General features: G+C 44.7%; 1 protein-coding gene and 1 long non-coding RNA gene across 2 annotated transcripts in view; one reads left to right on the top strand and one right to left on the bottom strand.

The window, feature by feature from the left end:
* Nucleotides 1–2,678, top strand: part of LOC135114055 (PR domain zinc finger protein 8-like) — a 3,442-nt gene extending 764 nt beyond the window's left edge. Inside the window, exon 2 of the mRNA XM_064029710.1 lies at nucleotides 2–2,678. Coding sequence (XP_063885780.1) covers nucleotides 7–957 — 951 coding nt within the window. The 5' untranslated portion in view covers nucleotides 2–6 and the 3' untranslated portion in view covers nucleotides 958–2,678. The remainder of the gene's footprint in view (nucleotide 1) is intronic.
* Nucleotides 1–15,000, bottom strand: part of LOC135106841 (uncharacterized) — a 67,261-nt gene that overhangs the window by 30,406 nt on the left and 21,855 nt on the right. The gene's annotated exons all lie outside the window — the stretch shown is intronic.

The following is a 15,000-nucleotide window of genomic DNA, read 5'->3' as shown; positions in this document are numbered from 1 at the left end:
GGCGTCATGATCATGGAGGCTCTGCGGGGGGTGAGCGCCTCCAGTCCTCATACATCCCCTACCAAGCGAACCTTCGATGTCGCCTTCCTCACCGGTGCCCACGACCACCCCCTCAGCTCCGACGTGCCCTCGCCCGCCTCTAAAGTGAGCCGAGTGAGTGGACTGAAGGTGCCGCCGCCTTCGCTCACCGAATCACCTGGAGCGCCGCCCACTCCGCCCAGCGACGACCCCACCCCGGGAAGCGCCTTCACCAAAGTCACCAGATCACAAGGGTCGTCGCCACCACACTTCACCGGGCCAGCCGCTGCCCTAGACGCACTCAGCTCTACCTGGCCTCCAGTGTCAGCCTCCTTCAACGCTGTCAGTTCACTGTTGAATAGCGGCAAGTCCCTGGCGCCGCTGCTGGCTGCCCCGGGCCTCCTGCCTCCCGGCCTGGCTCCCCTCCTGCCTCACGCTGTTCCTGACCGCCTCAACAACAACCTGGTGGAGGAATACCTCAAGTCGCACCACCAGTTCATGGACTCCAAGCACAGTAGTGAAATGTCCGCCAGTGAAGCTCTGTCTCGCCTGCGTTCGTCCATGTACCCCACTGACCCTTACAAGCTGCCCTTTTCCCTCGCCTACCCGCTGACTGGTCCGTCCCCGGCTGACGTCACCAAACTGGGCGCTGCTCCCTTCCTGCCACAGCCGTCCGTGTCGGCCCTCATGCCTCCATCCTTCACCCTCGCTCAGTCAGCTCAAAATGTGTGCGCCAAGTGCAACATCTCCTTCCGCATGACTTCGGACTTGGTGTACCACATGCGCTCGCAACACAAGCGGGAGGCGGACCCGTACAAAAAACGCCGCAACGAGAGACTCAAGTGTAACATCTGCGGGGAAAGTTTCCGCGAACGACACCACCTGACGAGGCACATGAGCGCCCACCAGGACAGCGAGGAGGACAGTGAGGCCAAGTGAGGCTACGGGAGCGGAAGGCAGCAGACTACTGACTCGCTGAGCTCCTCCCTGAAACCTTCAAATCTACGTCAGCAGCACAGCGGCCGCCCGCACTACCACCTATACAATACCGAGTCTCCAATGCGCCCGTTCTTTTTTTAGAAGGGAGAAAATGATGTGATGTTTCTTACCAAGTCAAAAAATATGTGGAAGTGATAAGCGAGTGAACCGTTCATAACAAACCGTGAATACAGTTTCGTAAAAAAATATATTAGTTTTATTTTTAATTTAACACGGAAACAAGACCATTAGAAACGTTTTTTTTTTTTCTTTTTTTCAAGTTTCTTGTAAATATACTAGCAATAATCGTGTCACTTTGTGTCCGAGTGATGTGCAGTATGGTGCTGTATAGCGGACAGTGGTGCGCCTCGGTGAAACATGGGCAAACAGTACTTGTGCCACAAGTAGCTTGCTGCACTGCTGCGGCAAGACACGGCAAGTCCCGGAAGCACCCATCCGATTAAAGCGTAGAGAGGTTCGCGGCACACACGCTTCCAAGCACTGAATCCAGGCTGGGAGCGCAGAGCAAAGCAACCTGCCTACTTAGTACTCAGCCAGCTTAAGCCAGCCACCGCATCGCAGCCGTTCAACGAAGCTCGGGAAACTGAAATAACCTGCGGCATGAACGTGAAATGCGGTAATGTGTCGGTGACATGACTCCAGTAACAAACATTCTCGCTTCTGAAAAAAATAAAAGAAATCTTATCAACAGCTGGAAAAGATGCAGTGATGCGCTCGCTGCTGTAAATAGCCCTCAAACTATGTCGCCAGAGTTCAGAGGCATTGCAGCGGGAGTGTCGAGGCAGCGTGACGAATATTTTACGAGTAAGTTGTCCGCGCATGTGACTGAGTGGCGCGAGTGTCGGTGCGGTGAGCTAGAACATTAATGCACTGCACCTCGCACACTGCTTGATGTGATACCTGTGCAGCACTGTCATGGTAGGTGTTCATTGTCCCTCTTTGCTGGGAGGGGAAAAAAAAAAAGATACAATGCTGCATTTTTGTGTACAACTTTCTGTTAACTATTAAGTGGAATGTATGTATTGTATGTACGTGTACGTACTTTGCCGTTACTTGTATGTACGTACTTGCTGCGATTACTATCCCCGTGTGTGTGTGTGTGTGTGTGTGTGTGTGTGTGTGTGTGTGTGTGTGTGTGTTCCTTCATGCATTTCGTCCTTGTGTGAATCTGCTTGTTTGTCTGTCCTTTAATTAGTCCGCATGTATATTTGTATGTATGTATGTATGTATGTATGTTTGTATGAATGCACTTGCCACCCTTAACCTCTTTCCTGTGAATAAACAACCAGATCGATGTATATAAATATTCTATTACTACGTACGTGCGTCTATAATTTTTGATGTTGATTTTTCTCATAGTCCTCTACTAGTCACACCATTCCAGCGTGAACCCAGTGCAATAATAAAATTCTGTAAATACAAGTTATAGCGTTTTGAAGAATTCTATGTAGGGGTAATAGTATCGGTGTTGTGGTGACGTCATCAGAAGCACAGCGTGAGTGAGCGTGATTGAGTGGTGAGGTCAGTGAGTGGTGATGCACGTGGTGGTCTTGGTGATCTCAGTCTGCAGTGGTTTGGTCTTCTAGTGCCGTTACTCAGACCCTAAGATCTCACAGTACTGTCCACACACACATTAAGTAATAAAAATAATGTCTTTGGAATAACATGCATATTATTTAACAGTCCTTGCGCGCGCGCGTATGTGTGTGTGTGTGTGTGTGTGTGTGTGTGTGTGTGTGTGTGTGTGTGTGTGTGTGTGTGTGTGTGTGTGTGGTTATCCTGTATGTCTGAAAATATCCATGGCTGGTAACACGTGGTGACAGGCAGATGATTATGGGAACAGAAGGGCAATAAACAGAGAAGGGAGCAAGAGGTAAAATAATGGTAACAGAGACAGAGAGTAAAAACAAGTAACACAAAACCAATGTACAGGGAAGGGAAATAAAAAAAAAGATGACGGAACTGCAACGGAGAAGGAAAGCAGTACGTATAACAGAAAGACAACTCACGAAAATGGAAAATATGGCAGTTTAAAGAGACGGAAACAAGTAACAGAAAGGCAACTTATAATAACACAGGCGGAGAAACGAGATAGATAGAAGAACTGCAACTTGTAGAGACGGAAAGGAAGCAAGACAGGCAGGAAACGAGACGGAAAGAAGAGATGAAACAGTAAACAAGAGATCCAAGGAAGGGAGAAGCGGAATTCTGAAGGAGCAGCAGAGATGAAAGAAGAAAACTGAGAAGGGTTACCACATATTGACAGACGGAGAGTGAGTAACGATTCTATAGCAGGTGATGATGAAGCTATTGACAACGCAAGTTAAAGCTACTACACACACACACACACACACACACACACACACACACACACACACACACACGGTAAAACTAATCACATCTAAGAAAAATAATGCAAAAAGATGGCACTATTTTTTATCCTCCCAGTTTTCTTTCGGTTCTTTTCTTAGGAAGAGAATATTTCTTGCATGGAAATGACTCATGTATGTATTTCATTAAGGCTGGGAATTTAAGAGTAAACACTAGTAAGGGGGAAAGTGAATCAAGTAATAAATAAGTAAATGAATACTTTATTTAACTCACCAAATTACCCAAACCACCACCACTGCAGTGAGAAAATAAACACATTAATTGATTAATATAGGACTTTAAGAGCAGATAGGAATAAACTAATAAAAAAGTAAATGAGTTAGCGAGTTAATTCACTAAATTATTCCCTTGGACATGAATACATTGAGGAAACAAACCAAATAATTACCAAACAGATAAATAAATATATAGATTGCTTAATTAATGATAATAATAATGGTAATAATAATAATAACAATAATAATGGTAATAATAATAGTAATAATAATAATGATAATAATAATAATAATAATAATAATAATAATAATAATAATAATAACAATAATAATAGCAACTGATGGTTTATCTGCCAAGAAAGTTACAAAATTTATTCATAACATAACGACTTGGCTTAAAGTCTAAAGCATGAAGGTACATCACTTATAAAAAGTTAACCCTTTTGCTGCTAATTGGCGCATCTTTCCTTAATCCTTAACTTCTCAAGAGACATTTCTTCTACCTCCACAACCACTGACTAGAAACTTCAAAAATCTATTCTTCTTTCATCCCGTTCTGAGGTGCTGCATATTGAAAGAGTTTAAAGGAAGAAGCCGATTAAAAACAAGTAAAAAAAAAAACACCAACACTACAACCACCTCCATCGACACAACACTAACGAAAACAAGCACACTAATTAATAAGACGATACACGAATAGGCAACAAATGAGTTAACTATCCACATGACGCCGCCCGCCAGACAGCATTACAACGTGGCGAGATGCTGGAGGTAGAAGCTGAAACGTAAACACAAAATGAGTAATCCGCTGCCCGCTGGGAAGAGCTTAACACAGATTACCTTAAATGGCAAAGAGTGAAACGGCACTGCCAGAAACCCGCTTAACTCAGGCAAGCAAGGGCAGGCCGGGGGAGCAGGCTGGGCGCGGCGGAACAATGGAGCTGATTGTGGTGGAGTGGTGCTAGTTGTGGTGGAGTAGTGGTGTGGTATTAATGTGGAAAAGCGGTCTTGGTTGTAATGGAAAAGTGGTGCAGGTTGTTGCCGATTGGTGGTATAGGGTGTGACAGAACAGTGGTACAAATTGTGATGGAAGAGTGATACAGCTTGTAGTGGAGTGGTGGTGCAGGCTGAAGCGCCGCGGCAAGGCCTCAGGAGCCGTAGCAGCGCGCCGCGTGGTGAATGGTGATCCGGGTCTCAGCAGTGATCCGCGGCGCCAATTAGAGGGATACACGACCCTCCGCCTCATCAACACCTACGCCTCAGTAATGTGCGCGTCACTTAGGTTACTTGTTGGACGTGCTAACCCTTCTACTGCGATATGCAACAATTCATGAGACTGAAGACCACTGTGCACAATCTTTACAAGCAAAAACAAGGAAGAAAAAAGATAGATTTAATAGATTTTTCAATGTGTAGCTAGTATAATGGACTATACAGAATCATTACAAGCACCAATAAGAAAGAAAGAAAGACTGTACAGATTTTGCAATGGAAGTGGCCAAAAATTATTAGTAATTAAGGAAAAATGTGCCAAAAAAGGTTAAAAGGATTGAAGAGTATGGCGAAAAGTACAAAAATAATAATGATAAAAAAAAAAAAAGAAGCTCAATATGCCACTCCCAAAAAGATCATTATACACGAAGAGATTCTAAACAGTTGACTAATCAAGCTGTAATGAATAAAAAATGAAAAGATTTAGAGTCTAGAAAAGGGGAAAAAAGCAAGCCTACTCAATATGCCGCTTCCCAAAACAGATAATTATATGAGGAGATATTAAAAGGTCGGCTAATTTAGTTTATAAATAGTTAGTCATAGTAAGGAGGAGAGACAGAAGCAGGTACAGAGTTTCAGAGTTCACTTGCTGCTACCACCAAGATCAGCACAGCTCACCTGCACCCCTGATTCTCCTCTATGCATTCATATATTTACGTTGTTTTCACTTTGATATTTACGTAACTGTGGCGAGCGCTCTCACTCTCATGTTTTCATCTTAAACCACCTCTCATCCTCACACCTTCACTCCTTCACCCTAACCACTTCTCACTCTCCTCCCTCACTCTACCTTCCTTCATCTTAACCTTTTCTCCCACTTCTTCTTTTAATCTAATCCATTCCCATTCTCCTTTATTCTAATACACCCTTCGGCTCTCCCTCCGTTTCAGCCTCCCTTTAGTCTCCTTCACTCTTTCACATCTATCCCTCCCTCCCAGTGCTTCCCTCACTCTAGTTAACTATCTGCTGGCGGTGTCCTCGGTGCCACGCTGACGATACTTAAATAATGAGCCACGGTATTACTCGACAAGGACGGCGGGGTGAGCATCGGGAAAAAAGTGCAGGTAATTCATCATTAACCTCTCGTCTCTCAATAGTTCAGCGGTGCAAGAAAGTTACTCAGTTATTTATCCGAGTGTGTGCTTCGCTTGCTGCATTAGTGATGGAAGTAATTTAACTGGTCGAGGTTTCTATGTTGCAACGATTTGGAGAGAGAGAGAGAGAGAGAGAGAGAGAGAGAGAGAGAGAGAGAGAGAGAGAGAGAGAGAGAGAGAGAGAGAGAGAGAGAGAGATTTTTCATGACCATTCTATAAGTAAACTGAGTTGCCGCCATTAAGTGACTGAGTATTCATTAGCCATTACTTTTCTATGTACTGAATAACAGACAGGGGGAGGGGAGGGAGCGGAAAGGCGCATCACAACCAACAGGAATCGGAGTCATAATTCCTGCCTGACCATTGCACTATTATTTATTCTTTTACGTGCTGAGATGTTCAAAAAGACGTTTCCTCCCCCAAAAATGCTTAAATACAGGAGGAGAATTCAAAAGAATGGACTAATTTAGTATTGGAATTGGCTGTACATGTTCCTACTCGATATAATGGGAGGAGAGTGTTTATGTATGTGCCTACGGAAGGAGAATCCGAAATAGCTCGATGAATTAGTACTGAAAGTGGCTTAGCCCTCCTCCACGCTAAAGAACAGGAGATGGGGGCCGAAAGTGACTCTGTTCCGCACGGCCACACTGGGCATTATGTTTTATCTCCCTCGTTAATCCCGTCCTTCTGCACATGTCACGGAGAACAAGTAGACACCCGCCTCGCACGTCACCGCCGCCACCACCACCGCCGCCCTCTCAGCAGCACAGCAACACAGCTAACTTTTTTCTTTTTTATTCCGAGAGCACTTGAGCAGGCGTGGCCACCTGTTCGGCGGTCTGGTCGACATCACATATGGTAAGTATCAGGGTGACGAGGGCCCATTTAAACAATATTAGTTTCCTATTGGTCGCTCATTGGGTTGGCTTGGATCAGCACGCCACTAGTTATCCTTCCTCCTCATTCTTTTGTCTCCAGTCCTCGCTTGCAAGTTTCTTTATATAAAACTCTCTTGGTTTAAGTTATCTGTTTTAGGATAATGTGCTTTTACTTTGGAGTTAATATTGGTAATAAGTCTGTGTTCGCTGTAGCGGGGCGGTACAAGCTTCCAGCGGCCCATCTGTCGCCCTCCACGTGGTGTTCGCGCCCGTGAACATCACTACGTAAACAAGACTTTTTTTCTAACGCAGTGACGGGTGACGGACGGGTAGGATTTGTGAGGGTTAGGTAAGGTAAGAGAAGTAATATTGTACCATGTATCTTTTCTGAATTGTGTAAATCCTCAGCATCAGAGCAGCGCAGCGCCACGTCCGCCGCAGCCACTGATTCCAGGGCACAGATTCGGAGGATGTCGCCATGTATTGTGGTAAGTCCAAGCCCGCGCAAACATTTTGAAAATCTGGCGCGAATCCCGGATCATATGGGCATTTGTACGAAACCCTCGCTCGCTGCATGAAATACTGAATACAAAAATATTGCATGACATCCGCTTTCCATTTCAAAATTATTTTCCACTCATGCAAAACAGAAACTACAAACTTTTCGGAAACTCAGGCGAGAGTAATGTTGAAAAAGAAGCGTCACCGAGTTAGACGAAGAATAACGGAAGGGACGAAGTGCAGCGGGACAAGGAGCTCGGCGGGGTGCCCTGGTTCGGTCCTAAATGAGTCTGCTCGAGCAAAACATATGGTGCCTCGCGGACAAGTTGCCTCGTCGCAATCCAAGTAATGACAACACCCGAAGCCCCGCGACTCACCTGTTACTCGTCAGGGAAACGCGAGGACCTGAGCACTCGCTGATCACACCTGCACGATGTGATGAAGAAATTCTTGATCTTGCCAACTCATTAAAATGTTCGAGCACGCTGAAGTGTATCGGATTTCGGCATTAATTTGTTTCTCATTGTGAAGGCGCAGGAGGAGTGGATAAAACACGCCTCGCCTCACTGATGGAAGGACATTAGAGCCACGTGCTGCCCCGAGGAGAGAGAGAGAGAGAGAGAGAGAGAGAGAGAGACTCATTGTTGTATACATGTAATTTACCTTCACACTTCATTTACGTCAATCACATAAGTACACACACACACACACACACACACACACACATACACACACACACACATTGCATAACTAATGGTACATACGACTCCCAGATTTCTTCGTATTACTAACAGGTTTCCCTTCTTCCATTTCGCTCAGTTCCCTTGTTAAGTTGGCTTTCTATTCATTCCTGTCTTTCTTTCTATCCTTTATTATTACTTGCCTCCCTCTTCCATCCTATTACTGTTTTTTTCTCCTCCTCCTCCTCCTCCTCCTCCTCCTCCTCCTCCTCTCACCCCAACTCCACATATGGTTCAGACCAGACGAAATATCAATCGGGAAGAGGACAAGGGGAGGGAGGAAAAGGAAGGAAGAGGGATAGAGGAAAGAGGGAAAGTGGGGGAGGAGTGATTGGGGGGAAGGGAAAGGGGGAGGAGGCATATTCAGTATGGTTTAGAGACTGCGGAGAATAGCGGGAGTCGGGGGGACTGGGAGAGGGTCTGGAGGGGGATCCTGAGAGATGAGGGAGGGGGGCATGAATGGAGGGTGGCTTGTTAAAGGGACAGAGGGAGGGAGGGAAGGGGGACAGGAGGGAGAGGTAAGGGAGGGGCGGAGTGGTACAGACCGGATTGGCTGTGGCTGAAGAAAATGAATAGCGTATTCATTACTGCAGATACAAGTCGAGGGTGTGAGCGGCCCGCGGGATGCCTCAGGGGAACGGTATGTATGGAGGGCATGAGGCGCGGGGCAGTGACTGGCCTGGCTGGAGCGGGAGGGCGAGAACAGCAGGGCGAGACCAGAGTGAGGGCGAAGGAAAAATTAGTCCTCAGTGATAAACAATTGTTCCCAGTTACGCTTTTTAGACACTACTTCAATCTCTTTAATTGTACTGTACATTAGAAAACACAATACTAACTTCGTATTTCCTCTCCTTTTTTTTTTTGATGGGGCCTCTGCAAATTATATATATATATATATATATATATATATATATATATATATATATATATATATATATATATATATATATATATATATATATATATATATATATATATATATATATTTTTTTTTTTTTTTTTTTTTTTCCCTGTGCTCTGACTATAACAAAAATGTCCATGTCGTTTTCTATGGGTTAAACGAAGATGAAGCAAAACCTCCTATTAATGAAAAATAATAATAATAATGTACATAAATCTAATAAACTAATTGATCTTGTAACTCCTTCGAGCACTCTCAAAACTGGGCAGAAATATGTGGCGTTTTAACGTGAACCACCTTTAGTGTCTAAGGAATGTTACAAGCTGCTTGAAGTTTACAAATTCAGACTCTATCAAAAGTTATCAGCAAAATATTCACGAGACAGCGAGGGAGAGCGGAACCCCTCCACGGGCCTCACCCTTCACCTGGCACGAAATCGTAGTAATTATAAGTGAGGAGCATTGTCGCTGGCTGGCTGGACGGCAGGAGCGGTGGGGAGACACCACAGAATGAAGGTGAAGGAAAAGTTGATGTGTGAGAGGGGAGAGCACACTGCATGAAATATTCTCGTGTACAAAACAAGACCTATAAAATGGAAAAGAAAACAATGGAAAATAAAAATATGGAAAAATAAAGAAAGTGGATAAATAAGATGAAGGGAGAAAGTAAGATAACTGATAATATATGAAACTGTAAAAAAAAAAAAAAAAATGGAAATTAATGAAAATGAAGAAAAAATATTTGGACAAATTCAAGTAAAAAAAAAAAAAAATGTAGAATAAACGAAATGCCTGAATGGAGAAAAGCACACAGCAACCATGCATCGTGACAACAATATCAACGCGAAGAAATGAAAAGTTAAAAAGAGCAAACAGCCATATCAGTATTTTGACAAGGGTGAGCAAGGAGTGATAATAAATGGCTTAATTTTAAAAACCATAAGAAAAAGCGTCACAGAAGCTACATTAGCTGGCATCCCTCATCGACCTTTCGTTTTTTTTTATTTGTTTTATTCCTCTTTCTCTTTCTTCTCTTCTTTTTCCTCCTCCTCCTCCTACTACTACTACTTTCTATTACTAGCAACTACTACTCTTCCTTCTCTTCCTCCTCCTATCCCTACTCCTTGTATTCCTACCTTCTCCTTCTCGTCCTCCTCCTCCCAGTCTTCCTACTCCTTACTCTCCTCCTCCTTTTTCTTCTCTCTCACAGCAACAGCAAAAAAAAAAAAAAAAAAGAAAAGAAAAAACTACTACTACTACTACTACAATCACCACAACCACTCCTACAACTTCTACCCTTCCTCCTCCTCCTACTAAACACACTCCCCTCCCTTCCTCTCCCTCCCTCCCTCCCTCCCTCCCTCCCTCCCTCTCTCTGGTGACGCAATCCATAAGACAAGCAGTCAATGAGGCGGCCGACAGCGTCCCCTGAGCGTATGTTACATTAATAGCTCATAACGATATTCATGACATCTGGACGGCCCTCGGAGGCTGGCGGGAAGAAAACAATGACACCCATGAATGTTGGATTAGAGAGAGAGAGAGAGAGAGAGAGAGAGAGAGAGAGAGAGAGAGAGAGAGAGAGGAAAGGTTGACGTGTTCTTGTTCTCATTCTCCTCCTATTCCCCCCTCATTTCTCTTTCTGTTCCTAGTCCTCCTCCTCCTCCTCCTCCTCCTCCTCCTCCTCCTCCTCCTCCTCCTCTATTCAGAATTCCATCATGTTTTCAGTGCGTTTTTATTTCTGTTCTCATTGTTTCCTGTCCCTTTTTTTTTTTTTTTTGTAATAGAGGGAGCACGTCTATTCCTGCGTATGCTTTGTTAACACAGCGGGGCGTAAGGACTGTTATATTTTTCCAGTGTTTGTCTCTTGTTGCAGCGTGTAATTCATCGCAGGCTGTGCTGTGTCTGCCCTCCCCGCGCCTATACCCTCTCTCCCTGCTGGCTCTCTCTGTGTTCCCCATGTCTCTTCCCTCTCCCTCTCCTCTCCCTCCCAGCAGCACACACGGCATACACACACACACACAGAGAGAGAGAGAGAGAGAGAGAGAGAGAGAGAGAGAGAGAGAGACACCCTGCACACACAAAAACATAAGCATAACACCCCCGAACGTTTGAACATTTTCATATTCCAACTGAACAAACACGACAAAACACAAATATTCGAGCACGGACAATAGTACATAGTTGCATGCCTCGCACGTGCATCAGATCCACACACACACACACACACACATACACAGGGCTGCATCACGACAACAAGGAGCAGCTGGTGTTAACGATGTGTATCCTTCTTAATGCAACACATGTTTTGAAACCGTAAATTTGATCCAGGCATGATTATAACTTCAGATGCTTAAGTGTCTCGCATTCTGGCTGTTCATTGCTTTTACGAAAATCTCTTAACCCCTTCTGTGTATATGTGTGTGTGTGTGTGCGTGTGTTGCTCGTCAGCGAAAACTCTTAGCAACATGAGTGGGGTTCGAACCTCGTCGTGCTAAAGTGATAGACAAAGAACGTTACCACTGAGCTACCGAGCAGAGTAACTGTGTGTGTGTGTATGTGTGTGTGTGTGTGTGTGTGTGTTTGATGGTCGATCAGTAAAGGATATAAACACACACACACACACACACACACACACACACACACAGTACAGTATTCATGACGCCTAGCGAGCAGATTAAAAAATAAAAATAACTAAACCATCACTCACATACTGTTCGGACACCGGATGTAAAATATGTAAAACGAAACTGTCGCACAAAAATCGTTTGCCACACGCCCTGCTTTATTCCCGGGCGTGCTGGAGGGGAGAGGGGAGGGAGGGGGTGAGGAGAGGATTAACGTCCCCTCCTCTCCCTACCTTCCCTACTACCACCCCCTACACAGTGGCAGTGATCAGAGCCCATGTAAGTACGTGGTGAGGGATCTGGTGGTGGTGGTGGTGGTGATTGTGGTGGTAATAAATATTGTGGCAGATGAATGTGGTTGTAGCAGTTGGTGTGGATGTTAGTGTGGTAGTGTAGCATTTTTAGTGTTCGTGGTGGATGTAATGGTTGTGGTGCAATAAGGCTATGGTGGTCGTGGTGTTGCCTTTACTGGTGGCGTGGTGGTGGTGGTGGTGCTGTTATGGTATCGTGGTTATGAGTTATGGTGGTGGTGGTGGTGGTGGTGGTCGTGACTATAATGAATCAGGTAGTGATGGTATAAAAGATGGTGGTGACAGTGGTGGCGGCGATGTGATGGTATGCTTGTGACGGTTGAACATAAGAACATAAGAACATAAGAAATAAGCTGCAAGAAGCGACCAGGCTTAGACATGGCAGTCCCTGTATGATTGGTGGTGTATGGTTGGTGGTATGATAATCGTGTGCTTAATGTAATGAATATGGAATTGCTGTTTGATTTATATATTTATTGATCAATATAATTCTACTGTAAGTCAGAGGTCGCGATGCTTGCTGTGTGAGAAATGTATCTCAGAACGTGAGTTAGGTATATGGTTCGATGACTGGTGACATTGATGAAAGTAATGTGGTTGATCGACTATGATTGACTGACTGACTGATTGACTGAATGAGTGACTTGCTGATCATTTTAGGGACACAGTCATATTCAGTTATAATTAAGTTCACACGAAAATACAATGTATGGGTATCTGACTGACTGACTGACTGACTGACTGAATGACTGACTGACTCATTCACTTACAGACTTATTGAATTATTTGCCCAGTTGGACATTTCCGTGAAACGAATATTAAGAAGTAGATCAACTTCACAATATGCGGTTTCTATTTCCGTGATGCGCTTGGACAAAAAAAAAAAGTGAATGAATGAGGGAATGAATGAAGGATACAACTGTCGCCGAACATTCTCACGGCACACACATCAAGAACATTCACTACAAAAGAAAAAAATAACTAGTAAGGAAATTTCACACTGCACGTAAGAGAAAAAAAAATCTTGGATATCATCAGTATTCTTAATTTTCACCACTTCTTCGCCCGAAGAAAAGAAAAGAAAAGAAAAAAAAAACAGTAAGACAAGCACAGCAGATCAGAGGCTGGACGAGGAGCGCGGCGACGCAGCCACTCACCCCGCACAAGCACCAAACTCTCAATCCCGGAACAGAGTATTAGGAAAAAAAAAAAAAAAGTTACAGCAAACGTTTACAAAAATAACAGAAGGCATGAGAAGGCCAAACGTTGACGCAATAACAAACAGCCGCTACCAAACAAACGTTCAGGAAAATAACACACATTCACAGAAGAGTACATACTACAGTACGTATACACATAACGTTTACTCACATACAGCATTAAACAGCTCTACGTAATTGTTTGCATTGCGGACCACTCTCTATTTGCACGCACAAACACAACAGCAACAAAAAGAAAAAAATAACCAAATATCCCTGAAACCTAAAAATAAAAAAAATACTGAAGGCAAGCGTTAAAAAAATAGAAAAAAAAAAGAAAAAAAAGAAACAACGACCGAGGGAGCGCGTTCACTGGAGTAACAAACACCCCTGGCCTAACCTAACGTTCACTGAAGTAACAGCTCAGATAAAACGTGCAGCCTGACGTGCTTCGGCGTGGCAGAAGCACCAACCACGCAGGACATCACGCCATCAGCCGCGGGCATCCCTCTGGCGAAATGCGAGCACGGTGTTGAGGGGAAAGAGACGGGAGGAGGAAGAGGAGCAGGGTAGGGAGGCGGTAAAAGAGGCTAGAGGGAAGGGAGATGGGGAGAGAGATGAGAGATGGAGAGGGAGTTGGAGGAAATAAAAGTGGTAAGGGGGGAGGGAGGTAAAGGGTGCGCAAGGGGAGGCAGAAGGGGAAGATGAGAGATGGAATGAGGTAGGGAGGAAGTAAAAAGGGAGAGAGAAGAGGAATAGAAGGGGGTTGGAAAAAGGTAAAAGGAGTGTGAGAGGATGGAGAAACGGGAGAATTTGAGGTGAAAGGGAATGGGGGAGAAAATAAAGGTGTTAGGCAAAAGGGAAAGGGGAGAAAGTTGAGGTGGGAAGGGAATGGAAGTTAGAGGGGGAGAAAAGTAAGAGAAGGGTTTTGGAGAGGGGAAAAAGGGAGGAGAAGAAGAGATCGAGGGAAGGGAAAGAAATGAAGTACAGTACAGGGAATGGAAGTTAAGGGGAAGAGGTGAGGGAAGGAGAGTAAGGGCAGGGAAGGGATGTTTTGGGGGAAGGAATGGAGGGGGAAATGGGTGCTTGTGGGATGTCGAGAGGGGTGGGGGATGAAGATGTGAGGAAGAGAACGAAGGAAGGGAAAAGAAAAGGGGTTAGGAGAGGGCATGAGTCAATTTAAGGATAGGAAGAGGAGGAGGAGGAGGAGGAGGATGAAGAGGAGCCACACTGATTCTGTCAATGGTTCATCTTGCCTCCCCTTAACCCTGTGTGTGTGTGTGTGTGTGTGTGTGTGTGTGTGTGTGTGTGTGTGTGTGTGTGGTTGACGGCAGCGCTTTATTTTCCAGCCTTGCGTTTCTCTGCAGCAGCGGAAAAAAGAACGAGAGAAAGTTAAAGAAATATTTTCGGGGCCCTCTCAGTTCCTCAGTGCACGAAACACAGTGAGTAACAACACCTACGCGGCTGCTACACCTCCTCCTCCTCCTCCTCCTCCTCCTCCTCCTCCTCCTCCTCCTCCTCCTCTTTCTCTTCCTGTTCCTCCTCCTCCTGCTCCTCCTCCCGCTGTTGTACTAATGTATCTTTTTACACAGTTTTTAAAAGTGCGAATATTTCCAAACAACAATGAACCTAATAATCTGTTGGTATTTGGTTGTCGTGTGTACCCCTATATAATTCTTTTCCTCCTCCTCCTCCTCCTCCACCTCCTCCTCCTCATCGTCATCATCATCATCATCATAACCTTCCAATATGTTTGTTATTTTCTGTTTTCGTTAATCACGCTAACAAACTGAAGTGTGCGATATGAACGCTGTGAGAGAGAGAGAGAGAGAGAGAGAGAGAGAGAGAGAGA

This window comes from Scylla paramamosain, chromosome 2 (assembly GCF_035594125.1).
Source record: "Scylla paramamosain isolate STU-SP2022 chromosome 2, ASM3559412v1, whole genome shotgun sequence".
In the NCBI taxonomy this organism is placed as follows: Eukaryota; Metazoa; Arthropoda; class Malacostraca; order Decapoda; family Portunidae; genus Scylla; species Scylla paramamosain.
Note: the sequence above shows the minus strand (reverse complement) of the source record. Positions and strands in the feature narration are given on the sequence as shown.